Here is a 21,680-nt window from a genome sequence, read left to right as displayed (position 1 = left end):
CGTCTTCACCAACCTCTCCCTGCATGCCAGTACCACCGGCTCTGAACAACGAGGCACCACGCAGCTAAGATCTTTGCGTATTTGTCATCTTTTCCCCCATAAAAAAAAAAAAAAAAAAAAAAAAAGGGGGGAAATGTAGGCGGCAGGTGCCCGGACGGTGCCCCCCCCGCCTGTGCCCAGCTGGGGCTAGCCCAGAGGCGCATGCCCAGGTTCGGGAGGTGTGGTTTCCGGGGAGAATTCCAGAGCCGGACGGATCAAAGTTAGCTCCTGATACTATCCGAGCCAGCACTAGCTCGACTGACTCCCACGGCAAGACTCATCCCACGCAACACTCCACCCCAACTCACAACACACACCATGTGCAGGAGGGCCAGGCCCTGCTCTGCTTTGGGTGGATGTCAAGTCTGAAAAACACACACAGGAGAAAAGGTCAACAAAGTAATATTAATCTTCATTTCAGCAGCCATTGGAGCAATTCCAGTGGGCTGACTAATGTCTGGCACAGGTAGGGATTAGGCAGCAGCATCTGAGATAATTTTTGGAAGCCCTGTGTTATTCTTTTAAGGGAGTGAATACACTGATGGCCACAAGTGGGTGTTGAATTGCTGCTTCTGCTGCCACGTGGCAGAGGGTCTCAGCCCTCCCTGCTGCCCCTGAGGGGTGCTCAGGCTGATGGATGACCAGTGTATCTATTTAATAGCCACATCTTCATTAACTGTGACACTGCACCATTACTCATCTTTGCAGAAATGCCCTTTAGGCTGTTGAGGACACAATTCTCCCACATTGCATGAAGGTGACATCCCTTCTACACCTCGCTTGGAAATGCCAACAGCAGGAACCACCAGAGAGAAGGGTGAACACCCATGGCCTGCAGAATGCCCCAAGTCTTTAAGGCTCTGTGCTCCTCCCACATCCTACAAAGCTGCCCCTACAGGGGTCCTGCTGGGTCTTTCTCCATATTTTTTGTGTGATTGGACAAAATAAACACCCATGAACTGGGCAGACAGAATTAGGCATGAAAATCTGTGCCAGTAGATGGACAGAGAATCCAGATCCTACATTCCACTGGAAGATGACAGGGTATACAAAGGTGGTTCTTATGGAGATCAGATGTCTTCATAGAAGATCCCAATGAGAGGTTTTCAAAGACTTCTTTCCCTGCTACATATCAGAGTGGCTAAATGTTCCCCTTCCTTTTTTTTTTTTTAAATCTCTTTTTTATTTTCAAGTCTGAGCACCCAGTATTTCCCCAGTCTGGTTCCTGAAGTATAGTTATTAATAATTTCTTCACTGGCCATCACACAAAATACATCCAGCTAACGTGCTTATCAGGAGCTTATCCCTTTCCTGATATTTCATTCTTGTATTATGCTTGAGGGTTTGAATAATTTAAAAGGCAAATATTCTTTTGATTACTAGAATAAATGATTCTTGTTACTTACTGTCCTTAAAAACAGTTAGCATCTTGAAAGTGCTCAACTATGTGGCACAGTTCTTACAAGATTTTGTAGATTTTCCTATAAATGTGTTTCAGCAGTAGAAAGAGTTTGACTTAATAAGCTCGTACATTTTTAAATGCCTTTCCTACAATGATGTATGGAACCACAACATTAAAGCTAAGGGTGCATAAGAGAGTTTGATCAGAATTTCTGCACGTTAAGTGGAATTCTCCCCCAAAATTACTATCCTATAGATTACTGTTCCACTAAGCTCTGATAAAGCCAAGCTAGAGCAAAAATTATCTTTCACCTTAAAGAATTCTCAATCTATTGCTCAGTGTCTAGGAAGTTCTAACTCCTCAGTTCCCAAAACTGCACCTTCAGAGCACTCCCCAAATGTGACATACCAACAATTTTACCCCATCACAGAGACAGAACATCAGAGCTCTTTTGATGGAGCAGCATCCCAAGAGCAGGTTAACACACAATGTGATTTAAAATCCCACAACCAGCCCATGGGTGCCTGTCACCAGGTACTCACTCTTCAGGATAGCTCTAGTAATGATGTCCACTGCTTCAGCTCTTTGCATAGAGTCCTCCAGCTCTTTGCCTGCTCCTCAACAGTCCCCCAGGGACAAAATACACCATGACAAGCTAAGGGTAGACACATATCAGTGTCTTTGCCCTGGATGACCACATTGTAAGTAGGCAAACATTCCTTCTTCAGGGCCATATCTGAACTCCATGGACATCCACAGCAGAGCACAGCAGAGCTGGGGATTTTCTGTTTGCAAAGAGTCTTCAGGAGAAGGAGGCTGCATTCTCCATCAACTATTTAACCACCACATGATGTTGTTCAAAGTTAGCATAATCACTGCTTCAAATGAAGGAATTGCCAAAATTAAGTAGTCAGCCCCAAGATGACAGGAAGCCAGCAGGGATGAGGAACAAGTCCTGCTGCAAGGGTCCTGTCAGTCTGTTGGCCTTTTCTGTCACCCCAGGCAAAGCTCATTACACAGGGAGAAAATTTAAGAGCATTTTTTTGCCCTTTTGTTTTAAAACATTCCCCTCAAACATGCTAAACCATTTCAAAATAGGCATGGACTGAAGGAACAGGCTTCAAAAATGTTTGTCTATAGTATCTTACAAAGAGGGACATCACTGCATCAAAGCCAGAAGCACCCTGACCTCTTGTGGGGTGCAGATCCTGAGCTATCAGCTCTGGTCTTGACCCCACTGCTAAACTGCTGAGCAGACCTTGTTTCCAATGAAGCGAAGCAGGTCCAGTGAAGTGAGCATCAGAACCTCCCAGGACAGTAACTTCAAGGGTGCCAATCCCACCAGCAAGCTCAACCAACAAGTTCACAGCTCTGCTCATCTGGGTTGGTATAAAACCATCACTGCTGTAAGCCTTTCCTGCCAGATGTGAAGTGAAACCCTTGGTATATAGCCTGACTGTAGAAGCATCTTGATAGAATAGATCTCATGGGAGCTCCAGATTTTGACATCCTCAGTACATACTTAGAGCAATGAATAAGAAAAGTGGCCAACACTTGCGCTGCCTGGAACACTGGGTGGAATGATGCTGTTCCTGGCACAGCTAGTATAAAAATGATGAACTTAAAAGGAACAATGGATTTTTAGAGATAGCTCTTCTTTTTTGTAATAACAGAGCCAGTCTGTTATTACCAATCTGCTGACAGGTTTATGAACTGGGGAGATGAAGAGGTTTTTAAACCTTTCCTGTTAGATACTAAAATCACTGTATAAGTTTACTTAACCTCAGTCAGAATCACATCAGCATTAGCAGAAGAATGTCCCTCAGCCCTGTCTGGCAACTTGCAGCATGGTGGGAGAGCTCTGCAACCCTAGCATCACTTGGCTGCAGTTGGCACCAAGACAGACAGACAATAAGCTACTCCCTGAGACCACAATATTGTAAGGTTTGGTAAGAGATGAAGACTGCTTTGTTCGAAAAAAAAAAAACATACCAGCCACAAGCAATTTCAAAAGGGTCAAAACACACAGGATGGGGTTGATTTTGATTTGTGTTTCTACTCCTATCCCAATCTCATGTACCAGGCTGAATGCATTTAATGGGTTATAAATATTGGTAGGGGACAATAAGCATGGAGGGGTTAATACTCTTGAAGGCATCATCAGTATTTAGTGACAGAGTTCGGAAGCAGTGATGGCCACAGTCTGCCTGCACTCAGCTTTTCATGCAGATTTTCCCTGGTGCAACAAGTGCAGCAGCCAAGCATTCACTCCAATACATCAGACACTTCCCTTTACTCCACAGACGAAGATCCTCCACTGCTTATCTGTGCTTAAACTTGCTCCTGTGCAACTTCTATATTGTTAAGAGTCCCCCTGTCCACTTCTGCCTAAAAAAAATACCAGAGAGGCAAAACTGGGAGACAAAAGCAACCAACTCAAGAGCCTGAGCATAGAGAAGAGAGCTCCTCCAGCTTATCCCAATGCAAACCAGCAACACCATTCACATACCTACCAGGCAGGTTAGAAGGACATCCAACCCACTACAGCTAGTCAAACAACAGCTGAACTGCTACAGGGTTAAGAGTAAAAAAACCTGTACTGTTATTTTCAGTGATGAGTTGAGAATGCCCCAGGAACTGGGTATCAGGTCTTTTTTACTATGTCTATTCAATAATCCCTGGCTTTATCTGCAGACATCCGAATGACCCCAGATACACAGCAACCTACCACAGACACGTTGCAAAGTCTTTACTGTTACTTAAACCCAGTGAGCAAGATTTAAGGCTACAGAATTGTTTCCTGCCACAACAGAAACACTAACAGGAGTATCTAAAGCCTGACACACTTGAAGTCCACTCGAATCTCACTCTGTCAGCACCAGCAGCCTCCTAAGAAATAGACGCATGTTGTAACTTCGTGTTCTAAATTAGAATCACAGAATGGGTTGGGTTGGAAGGCACCTTAAAGATCATCCAGTTCCAACCCCCTGCATGGGCAGGGATACCTCCCACTAGACCAGGTTGCTCAAGGCCCCATCCAACCTTCAACACTGCCAGGGATGCATTTGTAAATTCAATGCGTTTTCAGGCAGCACTGGCCATGATATACATGATGTGAATAGGCACAAAACGGAGTTTTCCAGAAATACATACAGTGACACACGGTCACACACCTTCCCAAAATATACTTGTCGTTTACCTTTACACACCAGAGTTTGGGTCTACACCTGAACACCACAAAGTAGAAAAATTCAGGAGCCTTCTTCCCTCTCTTCCTCACCTCATGAATGCCATCTGACTTCTACTTGCTCCCCATAAGACCCAACACCAAATCTTCTCCCAGTTGCACAGCCACACTTAACACATGAGTATGCAGCCAAGATTTGGCTTTTCTGCCTGAAGCCAACACCTGTTCCCAGATCCCCTCCTGGCCCAGCACAGAAAACCAATACACACTTAAGATTGATGCAACTGAAAACCTGGGAGGTAAATTCTTATATATCAGTGGTGCTCTGATTGGATTGAATGATTTACTCGTGACTGGGCTGCAAAGCACCGTGGCTGAAATACAATATGCTATCAGTCATGTTGCAATCTTTTGCTGTCTACACATACACAGAGCCTGTGGGAACCCACACAGGCAGGTTCAAGCTTGCTCAGGTTTCCTTAATCCAGTCCTACAGGCTGCTTCTCAACTGTTAATCACACATCTGTATTGCTTTTTGTCTTTAAATCACGGTAGGAAAGGAAAAACCTTGCATTTCCTTCTGAACTGTTGACTAGTAATTCCACAAACTAAAGCTATTGATTTTAAACAAGCTTCATTCATGTTCTCCTCACAAAATTAAAGCTTCACCAGGAAATGAATTGATCTTCATTTGGCTTTTGTAAAGATTATGAACAAATTTAAAAGAAAGCCAGACTGCTATTCACATTGCCACTTCCTAATCATGCTCCATTCAGTGACTGCTTATTTTAGTTTGCATTTTGGTGATTCAGTTGCACCTCTTCTTCCAAAAGGCATTATCAATATTAAATCAATTGTCTACCCTATTGAAGTCAATGGAAAAGCAAACCATTTTCTATTATTCAAGCATCTTAAAAGGCCTAACATTGTCTGGTACACTTTAGTGTTTACAGATTCAGAACACTAGATCCTCATAAACTATTTCTGATGATTAAAGCTCTAAAACTCTCCACATTTCCCCACAAAAAAATGTTTTTTAAAGCACCTACTTTATTTCCATTAAGTATCTTTCAGAAACGCTGTGCGTTATGTTTTGGAATTAGGATATCAAAAATACACACTACAATTTAAGTATTTAGGAATACACAGGCAGTTCTAAATACACATTACTTACCCAGCAAGTTCTAACAATAAATTATCTACTGGGTTGTGAAAACAGAGCATGCAGAGAAGTATATCTTTTAGTGAGGGGCTCTTGTAAAAAGTTATGTTCAGACATATCTAAGGGGCTTAAAAGCCAGAGGAATTACAAGTGTCACATCCACTTACATATCTTTCCTAATACATGAGCTATTCTACAAACAGGAAGAAAAAGAGTCATTAGGAGATACTTGGTCAAAGATTTAATAGACAGCCACAATCTGGGAGGAAAACTGAAATAATTTTAGAGTTCATTACTGAAAGATTTAAGCTTGGGGGTTGACTGTCTTTTAAACAAGCTGTTGACTTCCTGAGTCCCCCATCCCTCTGCCCTTCCCAGTGAGCTGCACAGATTCAGGCTGGCAGCTCAAGGCAATAACCTGCCAGCAAAGTGAGCCAGCACACCAGACTGCTGGGGATGCTGGAAATCTAAATAAATAACTGCGGGTCTGACATAGTCAGACACCAGTGTTTGACTTCTACCTCTGCCGGTTTGCCTGTCAATGTGGTACCTGTCCAAAAGCTCCCATGGCAACAGAAAAGCTCTCCGCAATACATGGAAGCAGATCAGTAGCGCAAACACATAAGCTTTGATCTCTTTAGAAGCCAACTTAAAAGTGTATCCAAAGCTTAATTTGGTTCATTTACTTTTGTAAGTACAGTTCAGTGCCAAGCATTTCTGATAATACAGGTACTTTTCAGCACCAGAGGTTCAGAAGAAGACAAAAGCAAACTGTTAAATTATACTAATCCCATCCTCTGCCAAAGTGTGCATTTAATACTTATGCTGACATTAGTAAATGCTTTACAGCATACTTCATAGATAGATGTCTTCCCTGAAGCATCATGTTCCAGACTTACAAGAATAGGGAATAATTTTGTAGTTAGGAAGAGTAAATTGACAATTAGTGGAATTCACTGAATTTAAAAAAATTAGGTACTTTGTATATAAATCCTTGGTCACAGTGTTTCAAGATTACACTATGCATAATGATAGTAAGAGAAAATCCTAACAGCTGCTAAGCAAATACGGAGTTATGTTCCCCAAAGTACTTCCTTACTGAGGTTAAAGAATACATTGGGACTCAAAGCAGAGAAGCCTTTTGACACTCTTCTGCTTCCCCAGAGCACGTGGGGTTGTCTAAGTATGCTTCAATGACCTTCACTTCAAAAGTGAAAGGAAAAAAAATACAAAAAACAAAAAAATCAATCTGCCCTGTGTCCCTTTCTAAATGGAGAACAGGGATAAAAGATAAAACTCTGAACTTTATAGTTGCAAGCCAGAGACTTGCAGTTGTAGGGGGATTTTTCAGAGCTTCCATTGGAGAGAGCCCTACCTGCCTGCAGATGTGTGCAGGGCACAGCACACCTCAGTGACATGCAGCTGCCTTCCTCCAGGAGAAGTGTCCTAAAAAATAAACCCCAAATACCAACCAGAGCTGGAAAAGTGTCTCTAGAGACTTGACTTCCCTTAGTTTTCAAGAAAAAGAATTACTGGAAGTCCAATAACAATCTCTCTGTACACACATACTGGTATGCAATGAGGAATAAAGATCAATACCAGTACTTACTCAGCAACACACTGGTGCTGGAAAAGCAATGCAGCAATAAAGCAGTTTTTCCCTCTTGTGGAAATCACCACCAAAAGTGGCAGTCCTGTCCCTGGGGAGGCAGGTGGCTTCCCAAGCACCAGGCACTGACTGCTCTCACAGCACAGCACTGGCTCTTAATATCTTGAATGCCTTGACGGTGCCAGGGAAAGAAAAACCAAATTGTTTAGGTCTCAAGCTGGGTTTGCAAGTATCTTCCTACCCCCTCGTGATTTTCTAAAGGGAGAGACCCACCACAGCCCCAAGCATTCCTCTGGAGAGCAGAAGGAACACATGCAGCTTGGCAGAACAGAAACGCCTAAAGCCATACAGAGACCAGACAGATTGGACAGAAATAGTGCAGGAATAGAAAACATCCAACCTGTCTCTGAACTGCAAAATTGATCTCACTTTGGTGAGCTTTGCTCTGAGGGATGTTTTCCTTATGCCGGAGCTTTGACACCCATACTCACTGCTTGATTTCTTTACTTGCTGTCCCAAAAAAACTTCCAGTGGCATCTTTCTCAATAATAGAAAATATTACTTTCCCTTTTTTATGGCTAGAGCCCTAAAAAGCTGAGATTGAGTGTTTTTCACACAACACTGGATCAGATCACAACTGTCTCGTAAGAGGAAAGATACACAACTAGGTCTGACTTTTCCTAGAGATGGAAGCATCTTCCAATGCACTCCAACAGGCTAACCAAACAGAATTCCACATCTGAAACAGTCATGAGTTTTTTCCCTTCTTACCCTGTCTTCATTCCCCCATTTTTTTCCTTCAGTTATTTCACGAAGATTTAAAAATCCCTATGGCTTTCCTCTCTTTTCCTTCCTGCGGTTTGTATGTAGAATAGCAAAAAAATACCAGAAAACCTCTTTGCAATACGTAAAATAACATATTGTGCATGCAAGAGAGAAAAAGCTCTTTTGACCTCTTTTGTTTGCAATCAACAGCACTGACTACAAATAAACAGTCACAAAATTATACTTCCCAGCAAATCTCACCATCATAATTCAAGTATTTTGTTTTTGTCTTCTTAAGCACTGTCCTCCTCACTTTCATTTCACCAAACCTTGCTAAGCATCCTGAGGCAGGACATGACTAAGTAACTGGCACAGTATCACAACCGCCTGACTCCAGGGATGATCCAAGCTCCTAAAAATCTGAGGAAACTCACTTGCTGCAATAATATTTGCAGATTGCAGCCAAGAGAATAAAGAACAAGAAAATAAATATGATAGAACATGAAGCCTACAGAGACTTCCCTGAGCCCCATCAGAGTCAACAACAGGGCAAGGGTTGAGTTTTGTGGCACAAAACATTCCCAGTGCAGAAGCCTGAGAGCAGACGGGGCTGGTGCAGGGCCAGAATATCCTGGGTCCAGCACAAGGGTGGTGGGAAGGCAGCTGTGGTCTCATAGACAGGAGACTGAATTACAGGTCTCCAGGTCTCCTGGACAATCCTGATGTATAAAAGTCGCAGTCACTTTCAGGACTTTCCAAAGATATATTCTTTTTGATTGCAACCCAGTAGCCCAAGGGGAGGCTGGGACCCAAAGGCAGCTCCATGCCAGGGGGGAAGGGGCTCTCGAGGGGTGGGGAAAACAGCAGTGTCTCCCATTACAGGTACTCCTGTAACATTACAGGTATTCCACCCCAGAATATGTTCTAGCAACCAGTATGGACATGCTGGGAGACCCGAAGGGGGACACACAGACCACTTCAAATAATAATAAAAAAAAAAAATTAATTCAAGAATGGATTTAGCAGTTGGCTAATTTAGTTGCCAAAGAACCACCCAAAGTCTTTGCTAACTCTTTGTCTTTTCAGCTATATCCCAAAGAAAGGCTTTCAGCTAGCTGTTACACAGAGATCCCTGGCAATAAAACCACCTAAAGCCAGATGGTGCTAAACAGACTGATTGCTCCCAAGGCAGCTACAGAAATAAACGGGTGATTCAGCCACTTGAGAGTAATGACTCTGACTCAACCCCCAAACACACCACTGAGAGGAAAGAAAATCAAGTCAGTGATATGTAACCATTCCATCTTCAGCAATGGCTTCCAAGTGATGGGAGAGCTCTGCCCAGGACATGGCTCTAAGGCCATGTGAGTAAATGCAAACCCTTTACCAGCTGAATGCTTCAGAAACCCAAAAGCAGACCAAGCTCCTGATACATACACACTGCCCGAGCTTTTCCATGCTCTGCCTGACCCATAGGCAGGCAGGAGGAGGTGGTAGGGTCTCCTGGCTAGGAAGCCCTGAAAAAAAAAAAAATCTGGGCAAGCTGCTTATCACTTACACCATTTTTCCTCTTCACTTTAGTATCTTGAAGCTTCTCTGCATGAGAGCACCTGTTGAGTGCCACAGCAGGAAGGTGTCATCTTCACCCAATGATTCAAGAGTCCTAACAATTGTGGGTATTATTTTTTCTTAAATCTACTCCTTAATCCCATAATGCCACAAAATAGCACTGAATCAGAAGTTAGCAGGATTCCAGAAAGGAACAGACTTTTAAACAGATAATGAAAACTCCACATTTTTGTTTGATAGGATTGAAAAAACAGAACAGAGAAGACAGAACGTACCAGATGGGCAGATTAATTCATACTTTTCCTTAATATGATTTCTCCAACCTGAAGCATCTGGTAATTCTGCTATCAGAGATCAGATACTAGTTAAACTGGACAGGCAGACTGATCTAACACAGCAATTTATATCTTCCCACTACATGTAGGAGGGGTTCCCATTAAGTCATACATCATAGAACAAAACAGCTGTGCAGAAAATCTAGTATCAAATCAGGGAATATGAGCAGCCCTTAGGATCCCACATAAACATGCTTCACTTGCAATAAAGAAAACAACACATCTTCTTAAACCCCCTCACCTTTCGTAGGCAAGCAGAAAACGCTATGAATTTATCAACAATAAAACTCACACATCAGCCTTGCTCTTCACAGCTTTTGTAGAAAACTGAAGGAAATCTCTCCAGCTCATTGGTTTGGAGATGTGTGCAGAAGTTCTGCAGTCTGCAGGCAGCACCTTGGGTATTCCAATCTAGAAGCAGTAATTGTTTTCCAGAACAGGCAGAAATCTCATCTTGAAGTCCAAAAAACTAATCAAGCAAGAGAGAAATGGGCTGCTCATGTCCACTTCATTTCCCCACTGTTCTGTAGCAAGACTCAAAATAAGGTCCCTTGCACCACAATACCAGCCCTCCTTTATTTTAGCCCAAGGAGTAGGTTTCTCAGTCACCCAAGATGTAACACCATTCTCTGGTTCACCCTAAAAGCACACTGCTTTACACACCCCACACAACCATTCTGCTCATGGTACTTGATGGGAATCAGTCCAGTGTAAATCCCGATACTGCTTGAGTGGTCAACAGCAGGGTAGACTTTCTACTTCCCAGTCTAGGTAAACAGCCTCAGCTTTTAAGAAAAGAAAATATCTCAAATAAACAGCATTATATAATTATATTGAAGATGCTAATCCAAGCTAACAAAAAGACCCACTACAATTCCCCAGATCAAGACAAGCAAGGTACTCTGCCATTCCTAGCCCCAGGAAAGACCTAATCCTCTCCTAAGTGCCATTTTATCTCAAACATCTCTTGGACCATTTTTATCAGAGAAAAGCCCTCTCTCTCCTTTCCGCTGTCTCTGGCCCATCAGCTGGGATTCATGATGCCTCCTCATCGCAACGCCTGCAAACCACTCTGAGAAGGGACACCTGTGGCTATGATCCCTTAGCGATGCTGACCATGGGGTGCAGAGTCTAAATACAGAAAGCCTACAAAACATGCCAAGTTCACTTTGACCATAGTCACAAAGAGGGGACAGGACCAAGAGGTCTGATCCAACATAGCTCAGCACTCAGGAGAATGACTTGAAAGGGAAGAACAGGAATGACTCTAGGAACAGCTCACATCCATAGGGATCCAGGATGCTGAGGAGCCTTCAGCTGAACCCAATGGGCTCCACTATTATATATAAAGCTAAAACATGCCCTGTAATGCTTATCAGCTGGAGGGTTTTCAACAGTTTTTCCCCACTAATGCGGCCATTTCAAAATCATTTAGGCTGATTTCCTTTGGCTTGAATCTATTTTAATCAGAGACCAGGATACTTGACTTAAATGGTTTGTACTAAACCCTCCATAAAATCAGCCATAAAATTGCATGTACAAAATAGCAAATGGATCTTGAAGTCAGAAGTAGAAAAAGCTGAAACTTTTTAAATCCTCCAGCAAATTCAAGCCTATTCCATTACCAGACCAACTGCTCTCTAACACTACCAAGACAATTAATTAATCCTTAAAAAAAACCCAAACAAAACAAAATGCACGGTGACCAAATCACAATCCTGAAGTTCTTACATAGATAAAAGACACCAGGTTATGCTGCTGTAGTCAGTACTCCCAAATTCTCTCCAGAGTATTAGCACAGGTCTAAATTGACACATATTTAATAAATTGCTGTGTCTGCTCTGTCCTCTCCACCACTCTCCCATGAAATGATGTATAGTGGCACTGAGGAAGAATACAATGCAAACCTAAAAATGTCACAATTAATCTTTTTCTTCCCCCCCCCCCCCCCCCCAAAGATCTGAAAAAAAATTACTTCTCAAATTAATTCCTACAAAGTAATGCTGGCTCTGCTAGAAGTCAGAGTTCTGGATGAGAAATGAAAAGAAGCAGCTCAGACTCAGGAAACTGCTAGAGAAGGTCTCAATTCAAGGATTTGTCATTGTAGTGGGATTTGCATATCACACAGCCAAAGGTGCAATTCCTACCTGCAATTCATTCTGTCCATAACGAATCATTCCAGCAGAATTGGAGCCTGGGCCTTCAATCTCTTTGAAAATTCATCCAAATATTTTTGTTGTCAGAAGCTGACAGCCTTAAAAACTCTGAGTAGCTGCTTGAAATTCATGCAGCATGAAGAGAAGTGAAGGAACAAAACGCTCTCCATGCACTCACATCCTTAACAATTTGCCAGTACACTGGAGACACGGAGCTGCATCCCCTTGCTGCATGATTTTCAGTGGTTTGCAGATGCCAAGCAATGGCATTTTCACTGCCCTAGTGACACAGGAGTTGGACACCTATCTTTCAGAATCTGAGCCTCTCTCAGCTCATTTTCTTTTATCAGAGATTTCACTCCAGGCCTGGGCAAATTGACACTTTCCTATTTTCAGGAATGCTCTGCAAGCTATATCTAAAATTAACTTTCATCAAGATAAACTTACAGCACGTCTTCCCTCAGACTCTTAACAAAATGGTTTGGCATCTCATTAAAAGTTTTTCCTCTCTGCTTAGCAGGTAAACACTGTCCCATCACCATAATTCTCAAAGGTCATTCTGGTGGATGGATATTGCCACCTGAGCCACTGGGCTCCCTCCAAAGGAGCCTGCACAGATCTCCCAGAGAAGATCCCTGCCTGTGTCCTAGAAGAAGGACTGCAGGAGCAGCCAGAGAGCCCCAGGTGTCTTGCATGGACACGAAAGAGGGACAGGGGAGGAGAAGGGGAGAGTCTGTGCACACATTCATAGGTTAATACCCACCAAAGGCCAATAGCACTTTGCTGACAGTTTTAGTATTGTTACTACCCCCCAAAGTAATGTATTGCTTCAGGAAAATAAAAAGAGAGAGAAGACTGGGAAGAAATAAACTTTTTTTTTTCCCTGTATAAATCATATATTATTATATATGATTTATATAATCATAAATAATAAATATATAAATCATATGTATATTATATCATATGTATAAATCATAAATCATTTTTATGATCAGTTTCAGCCAAACTACATCAGTTGCTCATTACTGAGCAAGGCCCTGTGAGCAATGAGGGCAGAGTGAATGGTAGCACATGAGAAATGGAAGCAACCATCGCTCCTGGTTTTTAGATGATACCCAAACATATGCACTCCTTCATGGAGCAATCAGTACTTACTTGGTTGGACGATAATCTGGGATGGAACGATCCAGTGAAATTTTCTCACTGAGGTAGGAGTTGTAGCCATATTTCTCATGTGGTCCCTTTGCTTTCTCCTCCTCCTCAGGGGACAGGGTGGCAGGAAGCCCCCCTTTCCCACGTCCTCCGTAGCCTTCAATGAGACCAAGTGACTTGGACAGACCTCGAGAGAAAAAAACAAAACATCACCATCACTGCTAAAATCCATCACCTACTTCCAAGCTATCAAAGAAACAAAAATAATCTGAAAATCCAGGGTGTTCTGCCTTGGTTTTCTGAGAACATTTTAAATCCTACTTCTTTGGCCCAGTGCTGGAAAGAAAATTACTTGAAATTCTCCACGGCTCAGGCACACTGTTCCAGATAGCTCTGTCACCAGCATCCAACTGATAACCTGTCCCGGGGATCTGTGCATTTATTTAGCTGTTAGGAAGGTTATTTAGGCCTCCTTCCCACTCTCAGAGAGGTAATTGCATGTAAGGTTAGATGTCCCCAGGAGAAGGATAGGTTGAACAGAGAAAAAGAATAAAATAGGGTTGGTTAACTGCCAGCTGAATGAATTTTTGCTCAGTGTGAACAGCGAACAGCATACAAATGTTACAGATTTAAAAACAATTTCCCCTCAAAGCTTTCTTATCTTTTAAAGTATAACATTCCCAGACCTTTATCAAGTGGAATTATTTATTTATATCTGCATAGCTGAAGGAAATAGGCAAAATTCAAAATGAGCTGCACAAAAAAGAGCTTTGTTGATGATGTGGTGGTGATTGTGGGATTGTTCATGTTTGTGTTATTATTTATTTTACGGGGCACTTGGAATATTCTTCATTAGCAGAGACTCACTCTTTTTGTTAGAAACAAGCAAACAAAATATTTATAATTTGGGGGGGGAGGGTTGTTGTTGGGTTTTGGGTTCTATTGTGGATTATATTCCTCTTTGTTTCCATGGCAGAGCCCTGACTCTGAGAGCAGAAGAGGCTGTCAGACCCCAGAGAATCATGTTGGACCCTTAAGATCACCAGGTCCAATCCTTCCCCCATCCCTGCCCAGCCCACCCCCACCCCATGTCCCTCATCCCCACATCTCCAGGGCTCTGAAACCCCTCCAGGGATGATGGGGACTCCAGCCCTGCCCTGGGCAGCCTGGGACAGGCCCTGACAACCCTTTCCAGGGAGAAATTCTTCCCAGCTCCAACCTAAACCTCCCCTGGCACCACTTGAGTTGTGCCAAAAGTTCCTCTTGTCCCATCCCTTGTTCCTTGGGAGCAGAGCCCGACCCCCCCTGGCTCCAACCTCCTCTCAGGGGGTTGCAGAGAGCCAGAAGGTCTCCCCTCAGCCTCCTCTGCTCCAACACCCCCAGGGCCCTCAGCTGCTCCTGGGCAGACTTGTGCTCCAGACCCTTCCCCAGCTCCATTCCCTTCTCTGGACACACTCCAACCCCTCAATGTCCTTCTGGTTGTGAGGGGCCCAGAACTGAGCCCAGGACTGGAGCTGCAGCCTCAGCAGTGCCCAGCACAGGGGGATGATCCCTGCCCTGCTCCTGCTGCCCACACCAGTGCTGGTACCAGCCAGGGTGATGGTGGCCACTTTGGCCACCTGGGCACATGCTGGCTCACATTCAGTCACTGTCAACCAACACTCCCAGGTCTTTTTCCACCAGGAACTTTCCAGCCACTCTTCTCCCAGGCTGAAGCACTGTCTGAGGTTGTGGTGACACAAATGCAGACCCTCGCTCTAAAGTTCGTTGAATCTCACAAAGTTGGCCTTGGCCCATCAATCCAGGCTGCCCAAATCCCTCATCACCACTGATGCTTTTGAAGGGACAAAAAGTTTGAAGTCATGCATGTCACCATGTCTAGCTCTTGAACCTACCACAGATTTCCAGTGCCATTACCCTGGACAGAATACTCTGCCTCCACATCTACAAGACAGATTTAAATAATTTTTCTTCAAAAGCAGTATTTTGAGACAGTCAAATTACCTACAAATGTAAACCACAGTTTGAAGCACTTGAATAGAAATTACTATTATTATTCTTTCTTCTGACAAGGAAGCTCTAAACAGCCTTCCCTTCTAGAGAACTTCTGAGAGTTGATAGAGTCCCTCTGACTGCACTGGTCTTGGTTAGACTTTTATCCCAGGACAATAATAACAAACCAACTGCATGGAGCAGTTGGCTGTGATGTGGGGATAGACTAGATATCCCACCTGCTTTTCCATCTCTACACTTAGCAACAGCCAGAGGATCAGGTCAAGAAAGCTGGGAAAGATGAACTTATACTGGAGGCTGTGTTTTCATACTGTATTTTTTACCACTTTTTGAGAAGTATTGGTAAAGAAGGCCAGCAGATTGCTCTGTGAATTTCCTAAGCCCAAACAGCTGGCAGGACGGGGTTCAGCTAATTTACAAAGAGATACCGATTTCATTTCAGACACAGACTCCAACAGGATAAAAGAGTATTTTAAAAAACATACTCTCAGGAAGAGAGAGTTCATTCAAAATGTCTATTTCTTTACCAAAATCCGATCTTTTCTACAGGAACAGCTCCCCTGTAGGTGCCTACAATGCCTTAGGGTACCCTAGATCATGTCCTGCTTCTTGTTACACCAAAAAGACAAAAGGGCTTCTTCAGTTCATCAGCAGAGGGTTTTACCACTATATACATTATAACAGAAATTCAGTTTTTAATTTTAGTTGCTTCCTCTTCGCTTTCCCCCTGAAAGGTTTCCCCCAAAATCTGTAAGAAGTTGCTTTACTGCCTACCAAAGCTTGTTCTTGGCCAGAAAGACTGAAGCAGTGACATGTAACAGAGAGACTGTAACTGTGAAGCCCTTCCACAGCATCTTACATGGTCTTCCTTCTTCTACTACAGGTATCCTTGGGATCTACAAGTTTGTTTTTCCAGTTTGGTTTGCTTTCTCTCAATTGTTTTAACAGATTTCTCACTTCCCCTATGCTTTTGGCTATTGGTGCCCTGTAAGAAAGGGATGAACAGAACTGCAAAGTTTCCTCTTGTTTCTGCATAAGAACTACTCAGTCCTTCTGCTACTATAAACCCTACATCAGTCAGTACAGACAAATCTGTGTCATTGAACCTCAGGCATCAATTAAGGAGATCAATTCATACACGTTGGTCAGAGCACTCCTGAGACACCTTCACCTCTCTTTCAACACCACCCAGGAGAGTAAATGCACCCCAGAGACAATCACAAAGACAAATATTCCCAGGTGTGATGTGACAGGGAGGGTCTCCATGTCTGTATCTGTGATGGCTGAAGATCTCCTCCTCCAGCTCGGGCTGTAAGAAGGGTTCATCCTCACGATGTCACTTTGGTGGATGGATGTTGAAGCAAGATTCAAGAAATGTTTGGCAAGAACAGTAATTCCTGTCTAAACAGAAGAGGAAGAAATTTGCTTCCAACTGGCTGAAAAGGTGCCTCAGGAGAGGCAAAACAAACGGCTACAGCCAACCCATTCACTATTGCACTTTTATTAGCCCCATTTCAGGGCTGCACGAAGAAGGGAACATTTCTGAAGGGTTTTGCTGTAACTTCAGACATTATCCTCACTCCATCCCATGGAGTTCCTTCATGGTGGCTGGGATCCAGGGAAAGCTTCTCTGCAGCAGGCAGCTCCTTGGGCTTTGCATTAACCCACATTTGGGTGCAGACACCCATGTGCTTCCCAAGCCTAAAGGAGAGAGATGCCAGCAGCCCATCTCCCTGAGAGGATCCCATGACCCTGCATGCCTCCTCCTCTCTTTGCTCCCCTTCTTCCCACCCATCACAACTGATCTCCAAATGGCCTTTTTTCAGTCCCCATTACACCACTATGGTCATGGCCCACATCAGAAGCCAAGATCTTCAGGTTGCACTTACTGGAGGCAGCACAAACCCCTTCTATCCTTCTGTTTGCCCTTCACAGCTTGCATAGAAACACCATTTAGGTTTCAAAGGACAAGTGATCTCTCACACTGAGTTCAAATGACAAAACACTACAAATGAATGATCAAGTGCTTCTGGTGATGCAGAAAGGAGCCATCCTCTCTGGAGCCCTTTATTCCCCCACACAACCATCCAGGGCTGGTTTTCCAGAACAGCATTCTGCTGGCTCCTCTTGCTAGCACGTGCTTGTAAAACCTTTACACTTTGATAACCTGTAGCCCTTTGGCAAAGCTGCTTGAAATTGGCCAAAAAAGGACATAAGTTACAAACAGAGACACAAGGAAGAAGAAAGAACAAAAGCATGATCCCATCCACTTACTGCCTTGAAGAACCGGGCTAAAAAGTTAAGAGTCGGAATTGTGCCCAAGACATTGACCAAACTCCTTTCTCATTTTGGGAAGACAGCAAAGCAGACAGCAAAGAAGAGCCAAGCAGACAGCCAAGCAGAGGGCCCACTGCCAACGTTGTCTCTCCCCATGGTGGTTCTGGTCTATCTGTAGAGATAAAGAGCACTAATCCCTCCATCCGCCCAAAAAAACCCAGAAAACAAACAAGCAAACAAAAAAACTAAACCCCCCCCCCAAAAAAAAAAAAAAAAAAAAACTTGAGCTTTGGAGAGAATTCCCTTCCTAGTGAATTTTCCAAGCTCATGAGATGCTGCTGGGCTGTATCAAGAGGAGATGCTCAGCATAGGTCAGAGCTCTGAACATTTGTGAGCTTCACTTCTCCTTAAGCCACAAGTACCTTAGAAAAGAAAGCAGGAATTTTTTTCAGAAACTCTTGGAACACCTTTGGGACAATGTTGCTCTTATATTACAGGAATGGAAGGAAAAAAGACACCGCTTGGAGCTGCTAAGATCTGAGCCACTCCTGCTGAAACCACCAGACATCAGACCCCCCGGGGACTGACAAAGTTGGTTTTCTTCAAGAGATGATATAAAAATGTAATCTCCACAGCAAAATTATTCCTCGACTGAGTACACTTATAGTAAATATATTACTCTCTCCTTAAACTAGCAGTGTATTTCATAAACAGACAGGAGTTTCCTAGGCTGTAGAAAACCTTTGGTAAAATACAATATAATGTGATACACAGCCTTCATTTAAAAAGCCCCTAGCCAAAAAGGCTCCCTAGGCAGCAGGAAAGATGGAAAAGCATCTTGCCACCTGTCAGATGGAGGAGAATGCTAACCCTACAGATACAAACCTTAGCCAAGGAGGCTGCTTGTATCAAGGAAGCTAAGGGTAGAGGGAATAGTGTCTGGAATCAAAAGGCATTTCTGAGAAACAGGTGTCCTGAGCCTTTACACTGGGAGTGGAGCAAAGAAAAGAGGAGGAAGTAATTTCAGAAAGATATCTGAAAAAGCAAATTTTTGGTTGCATCATTCCTGCTGCATGAGTTGGAGAGTATGTATCGCTCAGACTGAAAGACACGGGCCTATAAAGAGGACCATGAAGAAATAAATAAGACCAAAGTGATACTGAAAAACAAGAGATGCATAAAGAGAACATTCAAGTAAATGTCTTTGAAAAGTGCAGCTGTTATCAAGCAAAGCACCACAGACCTCCCAGCCCAAACAGCTCTCCCAGGCACTCGGGCTCCTGGATTCACTTCAGCCAGAGATGACAGATAATAAGAAATTTCTGACTCAGGGAAAAAAAGAGGAGAAACAATGAGGTAAGTGACCTAAGCCATGCTGTGTGTTACACTGCAAACACTGCCTCTGCCTGACCTCTCAGTGAAGACAGAGAAAGAACACAGCAAAGAGGCTTTTAAGGGAATTTTATGAGAAACGGGCATAGATACCAAAGGGTGAAATGTCATTTGTACTGCTAGAAATTATACAAAACTGCTGCAGTTTTTAGAGTTGTCCTGCTGATCACTGCAAATAGAGACTGTCACGGGGAGGACTCATTAACAATAAGGGTAATTAGCAGAATAACCAGACACCAATTTTCCTTTGAAGCTGTGGTGAAACCCAAGACCCAGGATTTTATCTTTTCTCCTTGCAGCAGTTCTTACACATTTTTTACCCAGGCTTTGCTCAGACCTTTTGTTTTTTAGACTAAGCAACACAAATTCCTCTGACTGTAGGTTAAACCTACACAACATGCAGCTGTGGGCTGTTAAAGGGCAATGGAAATTGTTTAGGGAGTAGGAAATACAACTGGCTCTATCAGCTTCCTTTCCACTTGCCTCCTCAAAGCATCCTTAGAGTCTAAGAAAGGAAACCAAAAGTAGTAGTAAAGGGGTCAGAAGATAAGAGATCACTTTGGGGGAGGAGGGGGTAGCAACAGAGATTTTAAAAATTAACTTCAGTACTTGAGTCCAGCTCGAAAATCAGTATACCCCTGAACCCTATGCAATTTTATCCAGTGTACATGCCAGGTATGTTTTTCTCAGAGAAGACCACTTCTGGAATGCCAGTATGTATCCCCAAAATCAGATGCTGCAGCAGGATTCTGACATACATCTTACCCCTGCCCCTTGATAAAGGATCAATGCTATCACCTTCCATTTGGACAGTATTTTCCCAAGGAAACTGCTCCTAAATCATATCTGAACACTTCCCTCAGCTGCAAGCTGTTTGCTGTCCTTTGCCATGCAAACGATTTGTTAGTTTGCTGCAGAGATAAATAGGAACATGATGGCTGGCAAAAGGTGGTTTCAAGAAAATTCCAAACTTCTGGCTTCCTGCTGAATGACAAATGGGAACTCAAAAAAGGCAGCAGGTGAATGCTGCTGGGCCCACGCTTGGCAAGAAGGGATTTTAGCTGGACACAAGCAAGCTGAAAATACAGAGTATTTAACATGTATTGCAACATATTTCATCTTTGAAAAAGATCCCATGGATGTAAAATTATTTGAGTAATTCTCACTAAACGGAACGTGTCCAACAGAGCAGTGATATTTCTCTTAAATAACTCTGGCGTGGCATGGCAGTGTGTGAGAATCACGTGCGCTTTCCAGCAGCCCAGCCAGGCAAGCACCAAAACAGGCTGCTCAGGACAGGCACAGGTCCTCATTATTAAATACATTTCAGAATAGATTGGATGAACATCAGTATCAAGAATGATTTAAGTACAGCTGCACTGCCATCATTATGGCACATGTCAAACAACATCAGTGTTTCTTGTACTCTATGAAATGTTGGGAGAAGCTGAACTTCACAGTTTTAAGTCTCTTTTGAAACGTTTTAACATAAATAGACATTTATACACATATATATATGCACATACATACACATATTCAGAACTGAGGCTTTCTTATCTATATGGAAATGGAAACATGGAGAAATGATCTCAGAGACAGAGGGTGGATGAGCACCCATTGCAAGGGGAACACAGCCATCAGAATTTCAAAGCCAGCCTCACAGTGTTCAGGCCATTACATTACCAAGTTCTGGTTGCAAATAGTTATTTCCCTGATCAAGATTCACCTCAGGCACAAAATAACAGAAATCCTTCAACTGGCTGAGGCTGTTTAGTTCAGAGGAATGATACAGTTGATTCTAAAACCCGGGACTAGTGGAAGAGCTTGGACATAGATCTGACCTTCCTGAAAGGTATCAGCATCTACAATTCTGCTTCACATTTTTAAACTTGTTGGAAAAAAGGCATCTCTTAGTAACAGAACTAGTTTAGAGTTAGAAAACCATAGGCTCTGCAACTGAGCAGGGAGAACAGGCAGTGAGTGCTTCAATGTGAGACTCAGACATAGGTATCTTGTTACAAAAGACAAGACTGAAAGTGATTTACATCCCAAGGAAAACCCCAGATATGTGCAGAACATGCCTGGCAATATAACTAGAGCCATATTCTTCCCAGGTTTGCACTGACACCACCACCCCTGATGTCCTGCTCTGGGAGGTCTCTCTTTCAAACAAAACACTCAAACCAAGAGGCTGATTGCTTAGGGCTGCTACAGGTTTGTCTGAGCGACCAGTTCCACACTCTGCCCTTAGCATGAACGTGGTTTCCCTCTGCTCCTCCCACCCTCACCTGGTGCTCAGCACCTGCAGGCTCAGCACCCACAGCACCCCTCTACCAGCTGTAGGAAAAGGGACTGGGATGTGACAGTGCTTTTGGGGTGAAATATGCTGGAATAAGCCACGTCATTACAGAAGCAAGTGCAAGATGCACGTTATAAGAAAAGATCTATATTTTTGCAGTCAAGGCATTGATGTATTTGAGGCAGTTGCCAAGGAATGGAGTGACATGAGCAGCACCACTAGCTGACTCAAAATTCCAGCTACCAGGCTTGGATCTGCAAGGGGAGGGTGGATGAAACACATTTGCCAAAAAGGCAAAGAAAAGAATGTGTTATAGCAATCTC

At 43.3% G+C, this 21,680-nt stretch overlaps 1 protein-coding gene across 1 annotated transcript in view; it reads right to left on the bottom strand.

Annotated features, from left to right (window-relative positions):
- The window catches only part of GALNT17 (polypeptide N-acetylgalactosaminyltransferase 17), a 219,154-nt gene that overhangs the window by 146,163 nt on the left and 51,311 nt on the right, over positions 1 to 21,680 (bottom strand). Inside the window, exon 2 of the mRNA XM_071765003.1 lies at positions 13,380 to 13,563. Within this exon, the coding sequence (XP_071621104.1) occupies positions 13,380 to 13,563 (184 nt within the window). The remainder of the gene's footprint in view (positions 1 to 13,379; positions 13,564 to 21,680) is intronic.

Source organism: Heliangelus exortis, chromosome 21 (genome assembly GCF_036169615.1).
Source record: "Heliangelus exortis chromosome 21, bHelExo1.hap1, whole genome shotgun sequence".
NCBI classification, from domain to species: Eukaryota; Metazoa; Chordata; class Aves; order Apodiformes; family Trochilidae; genus Heliangelus; species Heliangelus exortis.
The sequence above is the reverse complement of the archived record's forward strand: the minus strand, read 5'-3'. Positions and strand labels throughout refer to the sequence as shown.